The sequence below is a fragment of the Anastrepha obliqua genome, chromosome 1 (genome assembly GCF_027943255.1).
Source record: "Anastrepha obliqua isolate idAnaObli1 chromosome 1, idAnaObli1_1.0, whole genome shotgun sequence".
NCBI lineage: Eukaryota > Metazoa > Arthropoda > Insecta > Diptera > Tephritidae > Anastrepha > Anastrepha obliqua.
The window spans coordinates 168,823,094-168,838,939 of record NC_072892.1 but is presented as its reverse complement, the minus strand read 5'-3'; the positions used below and the strand labels follow the sequence as shown (position 1 = coordinate 168,838,939).

Sequence of the window (15,846 nt, the reverse complement as noted above, 5' to 3'; positions counted from 1 at the left end):
GACCTGATTTCAAATTATCAAAAAAATTATTTACGTCTTTCTGGTTGAACGACGTAGCTCTAGGTAGGCTCGTAGCTTGAGGTGATCTTATTGATAATGAGGGATGACGTTTTAAAAAATTACCAAGCCAATCTTCACCAGCCAAGATTCAGGCATAGTTTTATTATTCTTTTTTGCGTATTCAAATGCAAACTTGCGTGTCTCATACGGTGTCAATCCATAATAAATATCAGCAGCCGTCTTCAAATAAGCTGCCAGTTTGTTTTCTTCGTCATCGCTAAATATCTGCCTATTTCTTATGTACCCGGCCGTGTCCAAGGTCAAATCAGCTCTCGTGAGGTTAGGATTACTTTCTAACTTATTTTTTAGTTGTTACATAACGATGCAACGTTTTGTATGGGATTTGTTATTGTTTTGACGTGGCGTTTATGCTTTTATTATCGAAGATAATCGCGAGGCAAGCTCTTTCTATGATATCTTTTGGAGAATTACCCCTTTCAGATTTTCTTTTGTAAGTCCTCATTGTCTGTAAAAATACAACAGTAAATTAGAATGTGACAGAAGACTATAGAGCGATTCCATGAGAGCTGATCATGAAAGTAGGAGCGACTGGGGTTGGTTGACTAATTAGTCAACCTGCCCCGAACACAATTTGTCAACCAGCCCCTGACGCCATTTTGCATTTTAATTGCTCATAATATGCAAACTCGGGCACTAACATAGGAGAAATACTGCGTTATATAATATATATTGTAGTAGAACTATTACGTTTTTATTTGGCATAAGAACAAAATTGTTTCTAACAGATACATAGGCACAATAACAAAAAAAGTACGAGCTAAAAAAATTACTTATCGAGAACAAAAACACAACATGTGATCTCACTCACAAACGCCTTGCGACTGTCGCGGCTCACTTTGCACAAGTTCGCGGGTCATGGGGAGGCTTCGATATTCATGATTGGTTGATGAAAATCACGTGATGAGGACGAGTTATTGTTACTTAGCCTACCTGCCCCTATAGCCAACCATCCCCGGTCTCCCCTACTCCGCGGATAGTGCCCCGTGAGGCTACCCATAAAATTTGAGAGCTGAGATTTCGTCAGCCTCAGAATATCCCTCGAACGCCTCCGATCCAAACGTGGCCAGAAGGATTTTGCGACCTTACACGTTCATGTCTTGCACAGTGCTAGGTGAGTTGGAGCAAAGCCCATCCTTCCAGGAGTAGAGCGCAGAGGTCCTCTGTCTGGCCTCACAGGTCCTTTGTCTGGCCTTCGGCTTCCCGCAATGCCACTGTGACCAGGTACCCAAATTATCTTTATGTCGAAGAATGCTGATGCAATCGAAAGTAAGACCCGGCATTCCCTGACCGGTTTCGAGTGCACCATAATAGAGTCCAGGGCTCTAATTGCCGCTTGGCTATCGGATTAAATATTTACCTTATTACGTGAGTAAGTAACTGGTCAATTGCTTCTTTGTTTGCGGCCACCTCTGCTGGGAACACACTACAGTGATCCGGTAACCTGAATTTGAGTTTTATGGGGAGCTCTTTGCAGAATACTCTCCAGGTGTTGCTCCCGGGCCACTCCTCCCTTGATGGAATATGGGGGAGAAAGTTCCGCTTACTAGCTCATTTGCTGCCTCATTACTCTTTATAGTCCAATGACCGGTAACCCATATAAGAGTAATTTGAAGCCAATCACCAAGCAATACTTTGGATGTAATGAAATTAGAATCTAAGGCCTTGGTAGCTATTTGACTGTCTGAAAAGATAGCTACTCTTACACCAATTTCTTTGTAGGGTTTCAGCTGTTTGCAAGCTTCCCTGATTGCTAATGGTTCTGTCTGGAATACGCTGGCATAGTCAGGAAGTGGGTTTGATTTGGATAAGTGGAGCGGTTCCGAATAGAGGCCTGCTCTCACACCACAGTTCATCTTGGAACCGTCAGTGTAGATCTCGACATCAAACCTACCATTCACTTTCCCTTTCCTCCATTCGGCTCTCGGTAGAAAACGTACCGCAAAAGTTTTTCTTGAAGTTGAGGTCGGGGATTGTGAAGTCTGATCTGATTTCTTGAAATTGAGGTCGCGGATTGTGAAGTCTGATTTGTTTTTGAGAAGGGAGGATCCCTGTAGGAGGATCTTGGTGTGACCGCTGCATATATCGACTGTCTTTATGTATAACTCTAATGGTAACAGATGTGCTAGCACGTTAAGCGCTTCAGCAGGACTGGTGCTAAGCGCTCTTGTGGTTAAGATACATGCTGATCATTATTGTATCTCGTTTAGCTTGGTTTGGTTGTACTTGTATTTATTTGCCATAGCGGGCCATCAGACTAGTGCCCCCCGTATGTTAGTGTCGGTCTTACAATGGCTGTGTAGGAGCAATTGTATAGCTTTGGTTGATGATCTCATTTTTTACCCAACATGTAAAGTGCTATATTAGCTTTCTTTACGCTGTATTCTACATTGGGCCGCCAGCTGAGTTTCGAATCTAACTCCTTATCTAACGGTAAATGAATTATGTTTTTTCCATTTAATCTAAGGTTTCGATAAAAGCCAACAAAGCCAGATCTAGTGGATTTAATTTATGGTTAAACATTTACAAAATGGGTCGTTTTGCTCTTGAACAAAGTTCGAATAACGGTGTTTAACAAATCAAAAAAATAACAAAGATTCTGGTTGACGAAGATAAAAATTTAAACGCGTATCGGCGATTCGAAAGCCATCTGTAAAAAATCGAGCTACCCAAAATATTGATAAAGTCGCTCGAAAATCGTTTTGTTTTCTGTGACTCACTGTAATGTCTGCAATTTTACTGACAAACTCGAAGAATTTATTAAACTTTGAGTGGGTTCATAAATCCGTGTTCACATAAATACGTTAACAATGTGGACATCTGCTAAGAAATAAGTTAATGGCAGTTGTCTTGCCTAATATTCGGCCGGCCGACTTATCTCTCTGTTTACATTGAATAGTTTCCGATTGCTGGCGATGATAAGTGAATTCATTCATGAACACCTGTATTTGTTGCTTTGGAAAATAGCAGGTGTTCAACACCTGTATCGCAGAGACATAGTTATAGTGGGCACAAAGTGGCACAAGGTATTGACTTTGCGGAAGTATTTAAGCAGCGCGAGTGGGACTGTAAGGCATCATTCGCGGTTGTTACCTCTTCAGCAGCGCTAGTGTGTTGACAATAATTTTAATATCTTTACTTGTTCTTTCAATAAAAACTGATAGGTTTTTTAGGAAAACTAAAAATGTACCGTTTGGTTATTGTATGTTTCGCGCTCTTTTTGACCGCCGCGTGGGCTACCGATGTTAAGCAGTGTAAGTAAAATTGACAAAAAAAAAAAAACGAAATAATTTTGAAATTTCTTTAAGGGGTCAGAGGCTCGAAAAATTAATGGTTTTCAATACTTTTTTTTTTAATTTTTTATTTTACAAAAATAAAAACATAGCATTAACACAGCATGTTTCGACTTCACTGTAGCAAAATTTCAAACAAAAAAAAAAAATTAATAATTGTAAAAGTTATCGCTGTTGGTTGGAGCCCGTTTCTCCAGAAGTCCCTTGCGTTGATCGTCACAAGTCCTTGGAGATTCATCTGAAATCAATCGGACAAGAGAAATTAGTTTTATTAGTAGATAATCTTGTGTCTGATGAACAATATGGCGGAGGAAATATTTTTGAGATTGTGGAGAAAAAAACCGACAATTAATTGTTTAAAAAAAATCTAAATTTTTGACAAAAAAAATCCTTCGACATTTCAATGTTTTTCAAAAGCAGTATGAATTTTATTGAAATCTACCAAGGGGGCATTTAAGTTACAGTGATCACCAGTTCAAAAAACATAGTTTTGAGAAAAACGCTTTTTAAGTTTTGCTATCGAGCTCCGGAGCGCCCGAGCGTCCTTTGTTAATTATTGAATAACTCGAAAAGTATCTGTCGGATTCACTTCAAATTTTCACACAATATTTTTAAAATATTACATTTTAAGAAAATGCAAAAAAAAAAACAATTTTTTTGAATATTCTGACTACCCCCATCCCGTTATATCATCTTTGTGCAAATGTCGCATCAGCTGCCGCCGTGTACATGAAAACCGGATATGTGTTACAACTACACCTAAGAGTCGAATTTTGAAGCACCCGTACGCTAATATGTTGCATATTTTTAGGCAGCATGCATTCCTACCAACCCCTGAATATATTTACAATTAAATAAAATAAATGTTATCATTTTCTAACTTTCGTATTTCAGGCACAAATGGTCAGCCATTGCCGCTCAGTGTTGACATTGAAGGCTGCGACCAGACGCCCTGCAATGTTGTCAAGGGCACCACAGCGCTGATGAAAGTCAACTTTGTGGGTAGTAAGTGTCGAATAAACTATTGATTAAGTAGAATTTTTATGCTAAATCGGTTTGGATTCCAGTTCACGACAATACTAAGAAAATAACCGCTGTTGTGCATGCCACCACCTTAGGCATCACCGTGCCCTACCCCCTGCCCGAAGACGTGGCCGATGTATGCAGTAATTTGTTGTATGGCGCCTCTTGTCCTATCGATAAATCCGAGGATGTGGTGTACAACTTCAAATTCGACATTGATTCCTCGTATCCGGAGATCAAAGTAAAAGTACAGCTGAATTTGGTTGATGAAAGCAATGAATCTGTTGCTTGCTTCACTGCCGATATAAAAGTGCAGAAAGCTTAGGATGTTGATTGGTTGATGAGGAAGTGCGGGGAAGAGAAGGAGAAAAATAATATGTATATATGCATGTACTATATATACAATATATTAGAAAAAATATGTACCTAAAAACTATGTGCCATAAAAATTTGTATTAGCTCCCTTAGGACAGCAATTAAAATATTTAATATATCTATAAAAAAGTATTATAATTAAAATACAATACGTTTTTATCCATGCAACGGAATGAAATATACCTTTATCCCCTACTTTTTCACGCAACGGTGCAATATTTATAAGAAATTCCACTAAACGTTTGGATGATTACAAGGGTTGCTATATTACTTAAGATTTGAGATATGGTAAGACCAATGCGAATATGTCAAATAGGACATTGCAACATTGACTTGGCAACATTTTACCGCGATCGGATAACATTTCAGAAAGAATTTATAGGCATTTAATAGCCGTTGATCTCAAGAAATCAACATTTTAGTTAACAGCTAAATGGAAATGAGCTATGAATTTAAGAGGAATTCGCGCAAAGATTTCAATTTATTCGATTTTAAAGTGCAATGGCTCAGGAATCGAAAGCAAGCGCCTATAAATTTCATAAAATTTTTAAGTATGGACCTTTTCACACTGAAAACAGATGCCGAACCTGTTCGACGAGACATAGTCCAGTAGCAGCGAATGCTTATAAGATAGGAATCTCGCACAGCAAGGAATGCATGAAATTTAGGGAGGGCTTAAGGGAAACTCGTATACAAAACAAGCTTGAAAAATTTGGGGGAGTGCAAGACATATGACACCGCTGAGGTGGGTTGGAAATGCCTCCTTAAATTCGCAATAGAAACAGGCACCGTGCGGGTAGATTATTTCAAAACGCATAACTTATGAACTCCAGCTGGTACCCAACCGGTACATAAAATATAAAAATAAAACAATTCTTGTAGAGACTCATTCTTATAGTACGTCGGTGGTTCTTCTTCTTAATTGCCGCGATAACCGCTTATGCGATTTTGGCTGAGTTTAACAAGGTGCACCAGTTAGACACACCAAGTGAAGCCAAGTCCTTCTCCACCTGATCTTTCCCCTTCCTCTGCTACTACCAGCTGGTACCGCATCGAATACTTTCAGAGCCGGAGCGTTTGTATCCATTCGGATGACATGACCCAGCCAACAAAGCCGCTGGATCTTTATTCGCTGCGTTATGTCTATGTCGTCGTAAAGCTCGGTGGTTCTGTAAACAAATAAAATAGTCGCATCTGTGTTCGGAAAATCTGCACTTCGAGAAGTACATAAATGCACCCGCAGAAAGTGAGAAAGTTAGTGTGAGGCTTGGATCCATGGTTGTTCACTTTTTGTAGTCTGAAATTATATTGTCATATACATATATAAAATAAAATAGTTGTACTTGGACCATCTCTGATTTGAGTAGAATGGCGCACCATGTCACACAACAATCAAAAAGTAAATTTTTCATGCGGGTCCAGTTAGACATTAATCCAGTTAGTTTTGAACTATTTTTTGTGATTACGCTAGAGATCGATGCCTTGTCGAGATGGAGCTATTCGGTTTAAAATACCCTAAAATACCAATCAGAAAGGGAATGTTTAAATAAAACAAAACAGAGTTAAATTTCAGGTAAATTTATTTTATCACCTTTAAAATATGACCCGTCTGAAGCAACACACTTGTGCCAACGTTTAACCCATGCACCCCTGGCAGGCCGACGAAGGGATGGCCTTCAGTTCCTTCGTCGCATTCTCTTAGATCTCATCTATTGACTGCAATTTCCTTCCACGAAGTGGAAACTTCAACTTGGGAAACAAAAAGAAGTCGCACGGGGCCATATGTTTGGTCAGAAAATCCAGCACAATTTCGGCTCGGTGCGATGGCTCGTTATCATCATCCAAAATCCAAGAAGTATTTGCCCACATTTCCGGCCGTTTGGGACGTACATCATCTCTCAAAAACTTCAAAACGGATAAATATAGTAAAATTCTTTAACTTTTCCACAATATGACTTTTTAGAAGTTAATGCTGTTCAAGCACTTGAATAATGGTCTTGGCAGGTTTATACGTGGATGGAACAGCTTCATATAATGCCCAGTTTGATGATAGATTTGTGCATTTTCTCCATATAACGAATGTCCGAAATTTTTTTACAAAAAAAAAAAAAAAAATTTGTCAAAAATTAATGCAATTTTTGAGCCAGTTAAAACTTCCACTTTATTATACCACAATTAACCGTCCGTTGAATACATTTTTTAAAATTTACGTTAGACATCCGGGTCTGGTCAGACCTGCATTTGTATGGGAATGTGTGGCAAATGCACCACAGAGTTCATGAGTGGCTTACACGTTTCAGAGATGGTTGTGAGGACAATGAAAATACGAGCTGCCCAAAATCAGTAATTACCGAAAACTCCATCGAAATTGTTCGTAAATTTATCAAAAATGAACCGAAATCATAGTTGAAATTCATGGAGTCGGAGTTGAATATATGTAGTTAGAGGGCTGTAAAAGCTGTAATATTGGGAATTTCCGCATGAAAATTTCACAGTATATTCTAAAGATACTATACTTTCGGTTTTTTTTGCAAATTCTGGACGTATGTAACCTCTTAAGCAATTATTTACATCCCTTGAAGTACCCCCTAGGTACTGAAATTCCTCCTCCACATCATCAAAAGTGTCGTTATCGATATCAGGTCAATCCATAAGTTCGTGCGTATTTTACCCATAATTTCGCTTTTGTACGAGTTTTGCATACAAAAAATTATTTGCGGAATATAACGGAACTATTTATATTTTCTTTGATTCATTGTGCATTCAACAAGTTATTTTAATCACGGATAGAAGCACGTGTTGTTCAAAAATAAAATGGAATCTTCGAACGCGTATAAGAGGCATATTTTGTATTTTTTATAAAAGTGGTAAAAATGCAACAACTGGTGCTGCAGAAATAAACACTGTTCACGAAGCGGATACCGTGAGCGTAAGGACTGCGCAAAAGTGGTTTTCAAAATTCCGAAGTGGTAACTGCGACGTGGTGGTGGTAACTGCCCCGCGCGCTGGTCGTCCTGAAGTCTTTAACTCCGACGCCTTGCTCGAACTCGTGGAAGCTGAGCCAAATTTGACAGTCGATATGATAGCTCAGAAGTTAAATTCATCGTATGGAACAGTTTACAGGCACCTGGTTCAGTAGGGAAAGGTTTCAAAGCTGGGAAAATAGGTTTCGCATAGACTTTCCGTCGCCAACCTTCAGCAGAGAGTGAATGTGTGTTCTTAGCTGCTGCAACGGATTGAAAATGAAAGAATTTTGAACAAAATCGTTACTGGTGATGAAAAATGGGTCCTTTACAATAATCCTGTTCGCAAACGCCAATGGTTAGATAAAGATGAAACACCAGAACCGACCCCTAGAGATGGCCTTCACCCCAAGAAGATTCTCCTGTCTATTTAGTGGGATATGATCGGTATTGTTTATTATGAACTTCTGGAACCAAACCAGACGATAACTGCTGATTATTATTCCCATCAGCTATCAAACCTGAATGAGGCACTTAACAAAAATCGACCGTCTTTAGTGAATAGACGCAAAGTCTTGTTTCACCACGACAACGCATGAGGTCTTGCCGCAAGGCAAGGCAAACATTAGGTAAGCTGAACGAGCTCGGATGGGACCTAATGCTGCATCCACCATACTCTCCGGATATTGCACCTTGTGATTATCACCTTTTCCGTGGACTTCAATCCCATATAAGTAATAAGAACTACTCCTCAAAAGAAGCTATAAAAAGGGATATCGAAGCGCATTTTGGCCCCAAGGACAAACAATTTTTTGAGCAGGGAATTAAAAACTTGCCCAAACGTTGGGAAGACATTGTAAATATGAGTAATGAAGGAAAATATATTATTGATTAATAAATACTTTAAACATCTTTTTTATTAATCTTAAAACCGTCTTTAAAAAACGCACGAACTTATGGACTGACCTGATAGAAAGGCTGCACATTTCAAGTGTTATAGCGCATAGTTTTCAATTTTTGTATTTTGAGTTTTAGGCCAACTTTGTGGGAGTTAATTATTATCTTTTCGGTTTAATTTCTCATCGGTTTTAAAAATTATACATTTTTACCTCTCAAATGGTGGATATGTTAATTGAGAAAACGTAAGACATCGGTAGGTATTTCACTTTTTTCACTTGCAGACGTTTTTACCCACTATTTTATAAAGAAGCTATACTCGTCCTGAATTTGCGCAGAAAGTACAATACGTTTAATACAAGGTGGCGCAAAATTAATCACTCTAGCGGAAGATTTATAATATTAGAAAATGGTATCGTACGTCAATCATATTTGACACTTGTGAACTAAACAGTTGCGGTATATAGTACAAGCAAACGAGCAATCATTGTACAGAAATACAACTAAAAACTATTTCTTTTCTTTCCTATTCTTTTGACAGGCATCTAGCAGTGTAATAGTGTGAGTGCTTAGTTCTTGGCCTTTTTGCTCAAGCATATTGGCGGGGTTGCTATAGTATGTCAAATTAGAACTTTTATTGTAATATTAAGGGGGGGGGGGGGGGGGGGTAGGGTCACAAAATCGAAATTTTTTTCTTCACTCATCTTATAGTAAATCATTTCAAGAATGTTGTGTCAAAATTTTAAGTGGATCGGAGCAGAACTCTCAAAGTTATAGCCTTTGTAGGCACTCTACCTCGAATGCGGAGCATCGATAATTTCTCAGTCATTTTTTCAAACGCTTTTTTCCCGAAACGACTTCTTAAAAGTCGGTGCCAATCACAACTCCGAAACTATTCAACCGATTCTTTTCAAATTTGGCACACGTTTTCTGAATCAAAAATACCTCCCCCTACACTGTTTTTTTTCATTTTTTTTTTTAAGGTTGTTTTTCACTTACAAATATGGCGAAATTTTTCGCCAAAAATGCTCATTTTACGTTTTTTTGCCACCAAAACTACAAAAATGAAAAAAAAAAATTTTATTAATGTAGGGGGGAGCATTACGGCATACTTTAACTGAAAAATTCGACTTTTTTAGTTTCAGATGATTCTACGACGAATGCCGATTGGCACCGCAGAGCACCTCTCGAAAAACATATCTCCAAAAAAACTCTGTCATGGGCTTATTTGTCAATATTTTATTATTAATATTTTTTAAAAACTTATTGAAAAGATGTACAATAACATGCAACTGATTTTATTAAAGTATCTTAAGCCATATTTCTGTAAAAAATTAAAAAAAAAAGTGTTTTTTTTTAGCGCTAAACCCTACCCCCCCCTTAAAAAGAATAGAATTTCGACAAGAAAAAGTACAAAATAATACATTCTATCAAAAAAATATCGGGAATTGTTCATTTAAAAATCGCGCGTTACACAAATGTCAAAATTTTTTTTGCTGAAATGTTGGTCAAACTGTCCTCTGTAGTGTTGCAGAATTTGAGCGTGATCTGTCAATTAGCTCGTTTTTGGCATTTAATTATATCAGGCAACCGCGGTTTTCACTATAGATAAAAATATCGAACAAAGAATTTGTCTTAAATTTTGTGTTTGGAACGGGATTTCGTGTGCCGAATCGAAAATAATGCAGAAAGCCTATGGCGAGTGCGCTTTATCAAAAACACGGGTCTACGAGTGGTATAAGGCTTTTGCAGAGGACCGAGAAGTCGTGAAAGATTTGTCCCGATCTGGTCGCCCATCAACGTCTTCAACGGATGAAAACGTCAACAAAGTCAAGGAAATGGTGCTGGAAAATCACCAAACCATCATTTAAGTTTGAGGGAGCAGGCTCGTGACCTTAGTGTGTCTCACGAATCAATTCGCAGCATTTTACACCACCAATTCGGCATGAGACGCGTGGTTGCTTGACTCGTTCCAAGAGAGTTGAATTTCTTTCAAAAGATGCATCGGAAGAAGGTGCTTGAGTAAGTGAATTCGGATCCAACATTTATACAGATCTTTATAATAGCTGATGAGATGTTGATATATGAGTTTGACATGCAAACCAGTCAACAGTCGGCTGAAAGGCGCTATCCGCATGAGCCGAAACCCAAAATACCGAGTTAAAGACGATCAGAAGTGTAAGTCATGCTATCGTTTTCTTTGATTATCATGGTGTTGTGCACTCGGAATTCATTCCAAATGGTTCTACGGTAAATATAGAATATTATTTGAAAGTTGTGCGACGTTTGAGAGAGAATGTACATAGGAAAGAGTCCAATTTATGGCAAGAAAACTCATGGATCTTGCGCTATGATAACGCACCGTCTCACGAGGCTCAATTATGAATACTTTTTTGACCAAACACTCGACAAATATCATCGCATATCCACCGTATCCACCGGATTTAGCTCCCTGTGACTTTTTTCTTTTTCCAAAACTTAAATTGCTACTCCGCGGACGCCGCTTTGAGTCGATAGAGGCCATCAAGGAGAATTCGCTGAAGAAACTGAAGAAGATCTCTTCAAACGCATTTAAAATGTGCTTTGAAGAGTGGAATAATCGCGGACTAATTGGTATATAGTATGTATATTCCTTGGAATGGAGCCTATTTTCAAAGCGACAAAATAAATTTTGCTGATTAAAAAATTATTTTGCATTTTATTGAACAATTCCCGGTACTTTTTTGACAGAACGTATCTTTTATTTGAAAAATTTACAATAACAAATACTTTTATTATATTTCTTATCTACAATAATGCTTTTTTATTGAGAAATACCAAAATTTGTACCATACTTTTTTGACTTTTTGATACGATTTCCTATGAAATTTAGTCATTTAGTATACAGTCGTGTTACATAAAAGAACTTTTTGGGATCAGTTGATCTCAGCTGTGGGCATTTTTTGACGACCAGCTGAGAGTCATTTTACTTATGGATCTATACAATGCAAGCAATGGAGTGCTTAAAGGTAAATATAAATATTTCTTTCACTCAAAAAAATTTTTTTTATTCATTAAGTAAAAACGTTATTTAAAGTTATTAAAACAAAATTTTTTTAAGAATACAATTTTCCTCTATATCAACTTGAGTACCACTCAAAAATACTTGCTTAACTGTACATCATAGCAGATGTAGGAAATGTAGGAGATGCATGGGAAAATAGATATTTCTACTTCATCCTCTTTGTTACACTGTGTAATAGATGACAATTTCAGTATCATATTTTTCACAATGATATACAATATATCTATTCTGGAATATATAGAATATATAAGTAGTTAAGGGTTTTCCAATAACAGGTGTTACAGGTGAATGGACTGCGTTATCGAGAGATGATTAACGATTTCTTATGGCCGGAATTGGATGCTAAGAGGGGTGAATTTTATATGTCGGGATTAGAGAACAAAATTTTAATAATCGAAAATCACTTTATTGTTTTCCAAAATTTTCTCCATGAAGATCTATACACTTTTGCATGCGTTTGAACCAATTGTCGAAGCACTTTTGCCACTCTGAATGAGGTACCTCCAAAACATGCATTCTGAATGCCGCAAGCGCTTCTTCAGGTGTCGAAGAACGTTGACCTCTTAGTTGTTTTTTACGTACGGGAATAAAAAGAAGTCATTCGGTGCCAAGTCAGGACTATACGGCGGATGACCCATTAATTCGATGTTTTGGGTGCTCAAAAATGCAGTTGTTTGAGCCTATGTGTGAGCGCTCGCATTGTCCTGGTGAAGAGTGATCCGTCTTTGGCGATTGATTTTCCTAATTTCTTGGAAGACAACTGGCAAACAAATGGTTGTGTACCACTCAGAATTTACTGTTCTGCGTTGTTCTAGTGGTACGGTTGCGACATGTCCAGTTTTTCCGAAAAAACAGGCGACCATTTGCTTGGAAGTGCTTCGTGCGCGAACAACTTTTGTTCGATTTGGCTTATCTTGAAACACCCATACAGTCGACTGCTGTTTACTTTCGGGCTCATACGCGTAAATCCATGATTCATCACCTGTCACGATGTCATAGACGTGTTTCGAAGCCCCGCGATCGTATTTTTTGAGCATTTCCTTCGACCAATCGACACGAGCCTTTTTTTGAGCGATTCACAAATTGTGTGGGATACCACGCGAACAAATTTTTTTGTTTAATTCGTCTTGGAGTGAACTACGACCACGATTGAATTCACCATACCATCGATAAACACTGGTCCTTGATGGAGCTTCATCGCCAAAAAATGAATTAAGTTCATCCATGCAATGTTGCTGAGTTAATCCACGTCGAAAGTTGTAAAAAATAATCGCACGAAAATGTTCACGATTTAATTCCATTTTTGGACCGAGATGAATCGTTTAAGTTACTGTAAACAACACAAATAGCGCTGGTATTTCAAAACGTTCTGAGTACGTAAAAGCCAAAAATGTCAAACTTTGCGATACAGCTGTCAGTTGCCAGATTGCAACACCAGGGTTGCCAAATCCCGACATATACAAGGCACCCCTCGTATTGATATGGACAACGTTTATTTTCAACAAGATGGCGCTACGTGGTACACAAGCAACGAGACCATTGATCTTTTACGGGAAAAGTTTCTGGACCGTGTTATCTCTCGAAGAGGTGATCTCAATTCGGCCAAGTGAAAGAGAAGGTCTACGCCAACAGCCCAGGGTCGATTTAAGACCTCAAAGAAGGAATTCGTGAGGCTATCGAGGACATACAGGGTTTGATTGAAAAGTAATGAGCCTTCCCGCGCGGAGCGTCCGGCAAACGATCAACCGAATCGGCTGGTGGGGCAAAATGATCGCTGGACCTTCCCCTTCCACTAGAAACCGATCCCAGTTCGCTGGCAACAGCGGTGCAGTCAACATCGCTCCGTGCGTGAAAGCTGTTCTAAAAGTGTGTTAGGATTTTGCAGTGGCGAAAATGCAGCGATCGTTGGAGCAACGTTACTCGATAAAATTGTGCGTAAAGCTAAACAAAACGAGTACCGAAACCATTGGGCTACTCAAGGAGGCTTACGGTGACCAATCTCTGTCCAGTGCCAGGTAAAATGGTGGCACCAGTCGTTCAAGGAAGGCCGGGGGACGTCGAAGACGAACAGCTGATCATCTTTTTCGACTCTCGAGGCATCGTCCACAAGGAGTTTGTACCTCCAGGAAGCACTGTAAACGCGGCATTTTACAAAGAAGTGCTTCTTCGGCTGAAAAACCGCGTCGCCCGGGTTTGGCCCGACCTCGTCAACAATTGGACCCTTCATCACGACAATGCGCGGGCGCACACCGCCTTCCTCTGCACCTCTGCATTGGCCAAGATGGGGGTTCCGGTGCTTCCCCACCCTCCCTACAGCCCAGACCTGTCCCCTCCGAACTTCTTCTTGTTCCCGCGCTTGAAAAGAAAGCTGAAGGGGAGGCGTTTCGACTCCATCGAGGCGATCCAAAAAACTGTGACAGCCGAATTGAACGCGATTCCGGCGGATGAGTTTAAAAAATGTTTTCTGCAGTGGAAGGATCGTTACCAGCGGTATGTTGACGCTCAAGGGTCCTATTTTGAAGAATATTAGTTGTATAGGCCAAAAGGTTTAATAAAACTGCTTAAAAAAATAAGGCTCATTACTTTTCAATCAAACCCTGTAGGGCAGCCACTTTGCAATTCGATTATGGAAAATTTCATGAAAAGGATATTGTCCTGTAAGCCTGGTCATGGTAGTCATTTGCCTGAAATTATTTTCCACTATTAACGGTATAGCTTCCTCTCTATAATGAAATACGCATCCGATCATTTATATTAAAAATATCATTTTTCTTTGAATTTCAAAATAACACCTTATTGGAAAACCCTTTATATGGAATTGGTTAGAATATTATGAAAATCCCCTCATTCGGCCTTGTCGAAAAGTTGGATCCTCTCAGACTAGAACTTCAACAGAATTTTTCGTCCCCAATCCTTATTTTCGGTTTTTCAGCACGGAGAATTTTTACGCATGACCTTGAGCTGGAAACAAATTTTACCCGCAACGAACTCGACCCTGCCTGATTGACATACATACCGCAATTTCTTTATTTATCAAGCAGTATTTATGGTACTGATTCAGTAGCAATAACAAAAATAAATGGATTGCTAAAAGCGGCAATGTGCGGGCAATCTTCCAGTGATAAGAGCGAGACACCTGCCATAGCAGTTGTTTTTTTGTTGTTTTTTCTTTTTCTTTCAGAACTCTAACACTGTGAGAAATAGCTGTTTGGAAGAGCATCACAAAGTAGATGTCAGATCTGGAAATCTGTTCCATATGTAATGCAATTTGTAACTCGTCGTTAAAAAGAATTGGTATCACGGGTTGGCATCGAAGGTTGACAACTGGAATGTTTTAAATGAATTTAACATTTTTTTTGTACTATTCAAAATATGGGTAGTAAAGTGGAATAAATATATTTTTCATTTCATTCGTTATTTTTTTGTAACAATTTTTTAAAATTAAAGTGGTTTAACGAGTTGAATGATCTAAGAAAGACGATGATGTACTTAACCCAAAGCAACTCTTGAATTGCAGAAGGTTTGTGGCGGAATAGAATAAGACTATTTTGACGAGGGAAGTACGCAGAGGGACTCTTCAAGGGGGTGTCTTATTGCCACTTCTCTGGTTGCTAGTCGTAAACTAAATAGTCACTCACGATTTGAAGGTAGAGCTCCAAAACTGATTGTATATGCAGATGACATTGCATGTTACAGTTATTACAGGAAGGTGCCTATCTACCCTAAGCGCTCTAATGAGCGACGCTCTTAAAACAATACAAAACTGCGGTAGCAATGCTGGCCTCAGCGTCAATGCTGAAAAAACGGACTTACTACTCTTTACAAAGAAATACAAAGTTCCAGCATGGACATTAACCCTCACTCGACGGCGCCTCACTACCGCTGAAACCCTGCACCAAGTACCTAGGAGTAATAGTGGACAATAAATTGACGTGGAATTGACGTTGAGGTGAGGGTGAAGAAGGCCACGAATGCTTTCTACGCATGTAAAGGGATGCTTGGAAGCACATGGGGGCTACCACCCGCGCTTATGCACTGATTATATTGTTAGACTTATATTACTATATGACATACTGGTGTGGTGGAAGGCGGTAAGGAAGAAAACATATCTCAGGCCATTGGTAAAAGTTCAACGACTCTCCGCGCTTTGCAT

The 15,846-nt window shown here is 38.9% G+C and overlaps 1 protein-coding gene across 1 annotated transcript; it reads left to right on the top strand.

Moving 5' to 3' along the window:
- Positions 1-3,262: 3,262 nt before the first annotated feature.
- Positions 3,263-4,729, top strand: LOC129236103 (NPC intracellular cholesterol transporter 2-like). The gene is made up of 3 exons (XM_054870310.1): positions 3,263-3,332; positions 4,266-4,376; positions 4,439-4,729. The coding sequence occupies exons 1-3, from the start codon at positions 3,263-3,265 to the stop codon at positions 4,717-4,719; spliced, it is 462 nt and encodes a 153-aa protein (XP_054726285.1). The 3' UTR covers positions 4,720-4,729.
- The last annotated feature ends 11,117 nt before the right edge of the window (positions 4,730-15,846 follow it).

What these genes read in the sequence shown, in the direction of transcription:
- LOC129236103 (XM_054870310.1), top strand. Translation starts at nt 3,263, where the DNA reads ATGTACCGTTTGGTTATTGTATGTTTCGCGCTCTTTTTGACCGCCGCG. An exon ending in GGCTACCGATGTTAAGCAGT is followed by an intron (nt 3,333 to 4,265) that starts GTAAGTAAAATT and finishes TTCGTATTTCAG; the next exon opens with GCACAAATGGTCAGCCATTG. An exon ending in GAAAGTCAACTTTGTGGGTA is followed by an intron (nt 4,377 to 4,438) that starts GTAAGTGTCGAA and finishes TTTGGATTCCAG; the next exon opens with TTCACGACAATACTAAGAAA.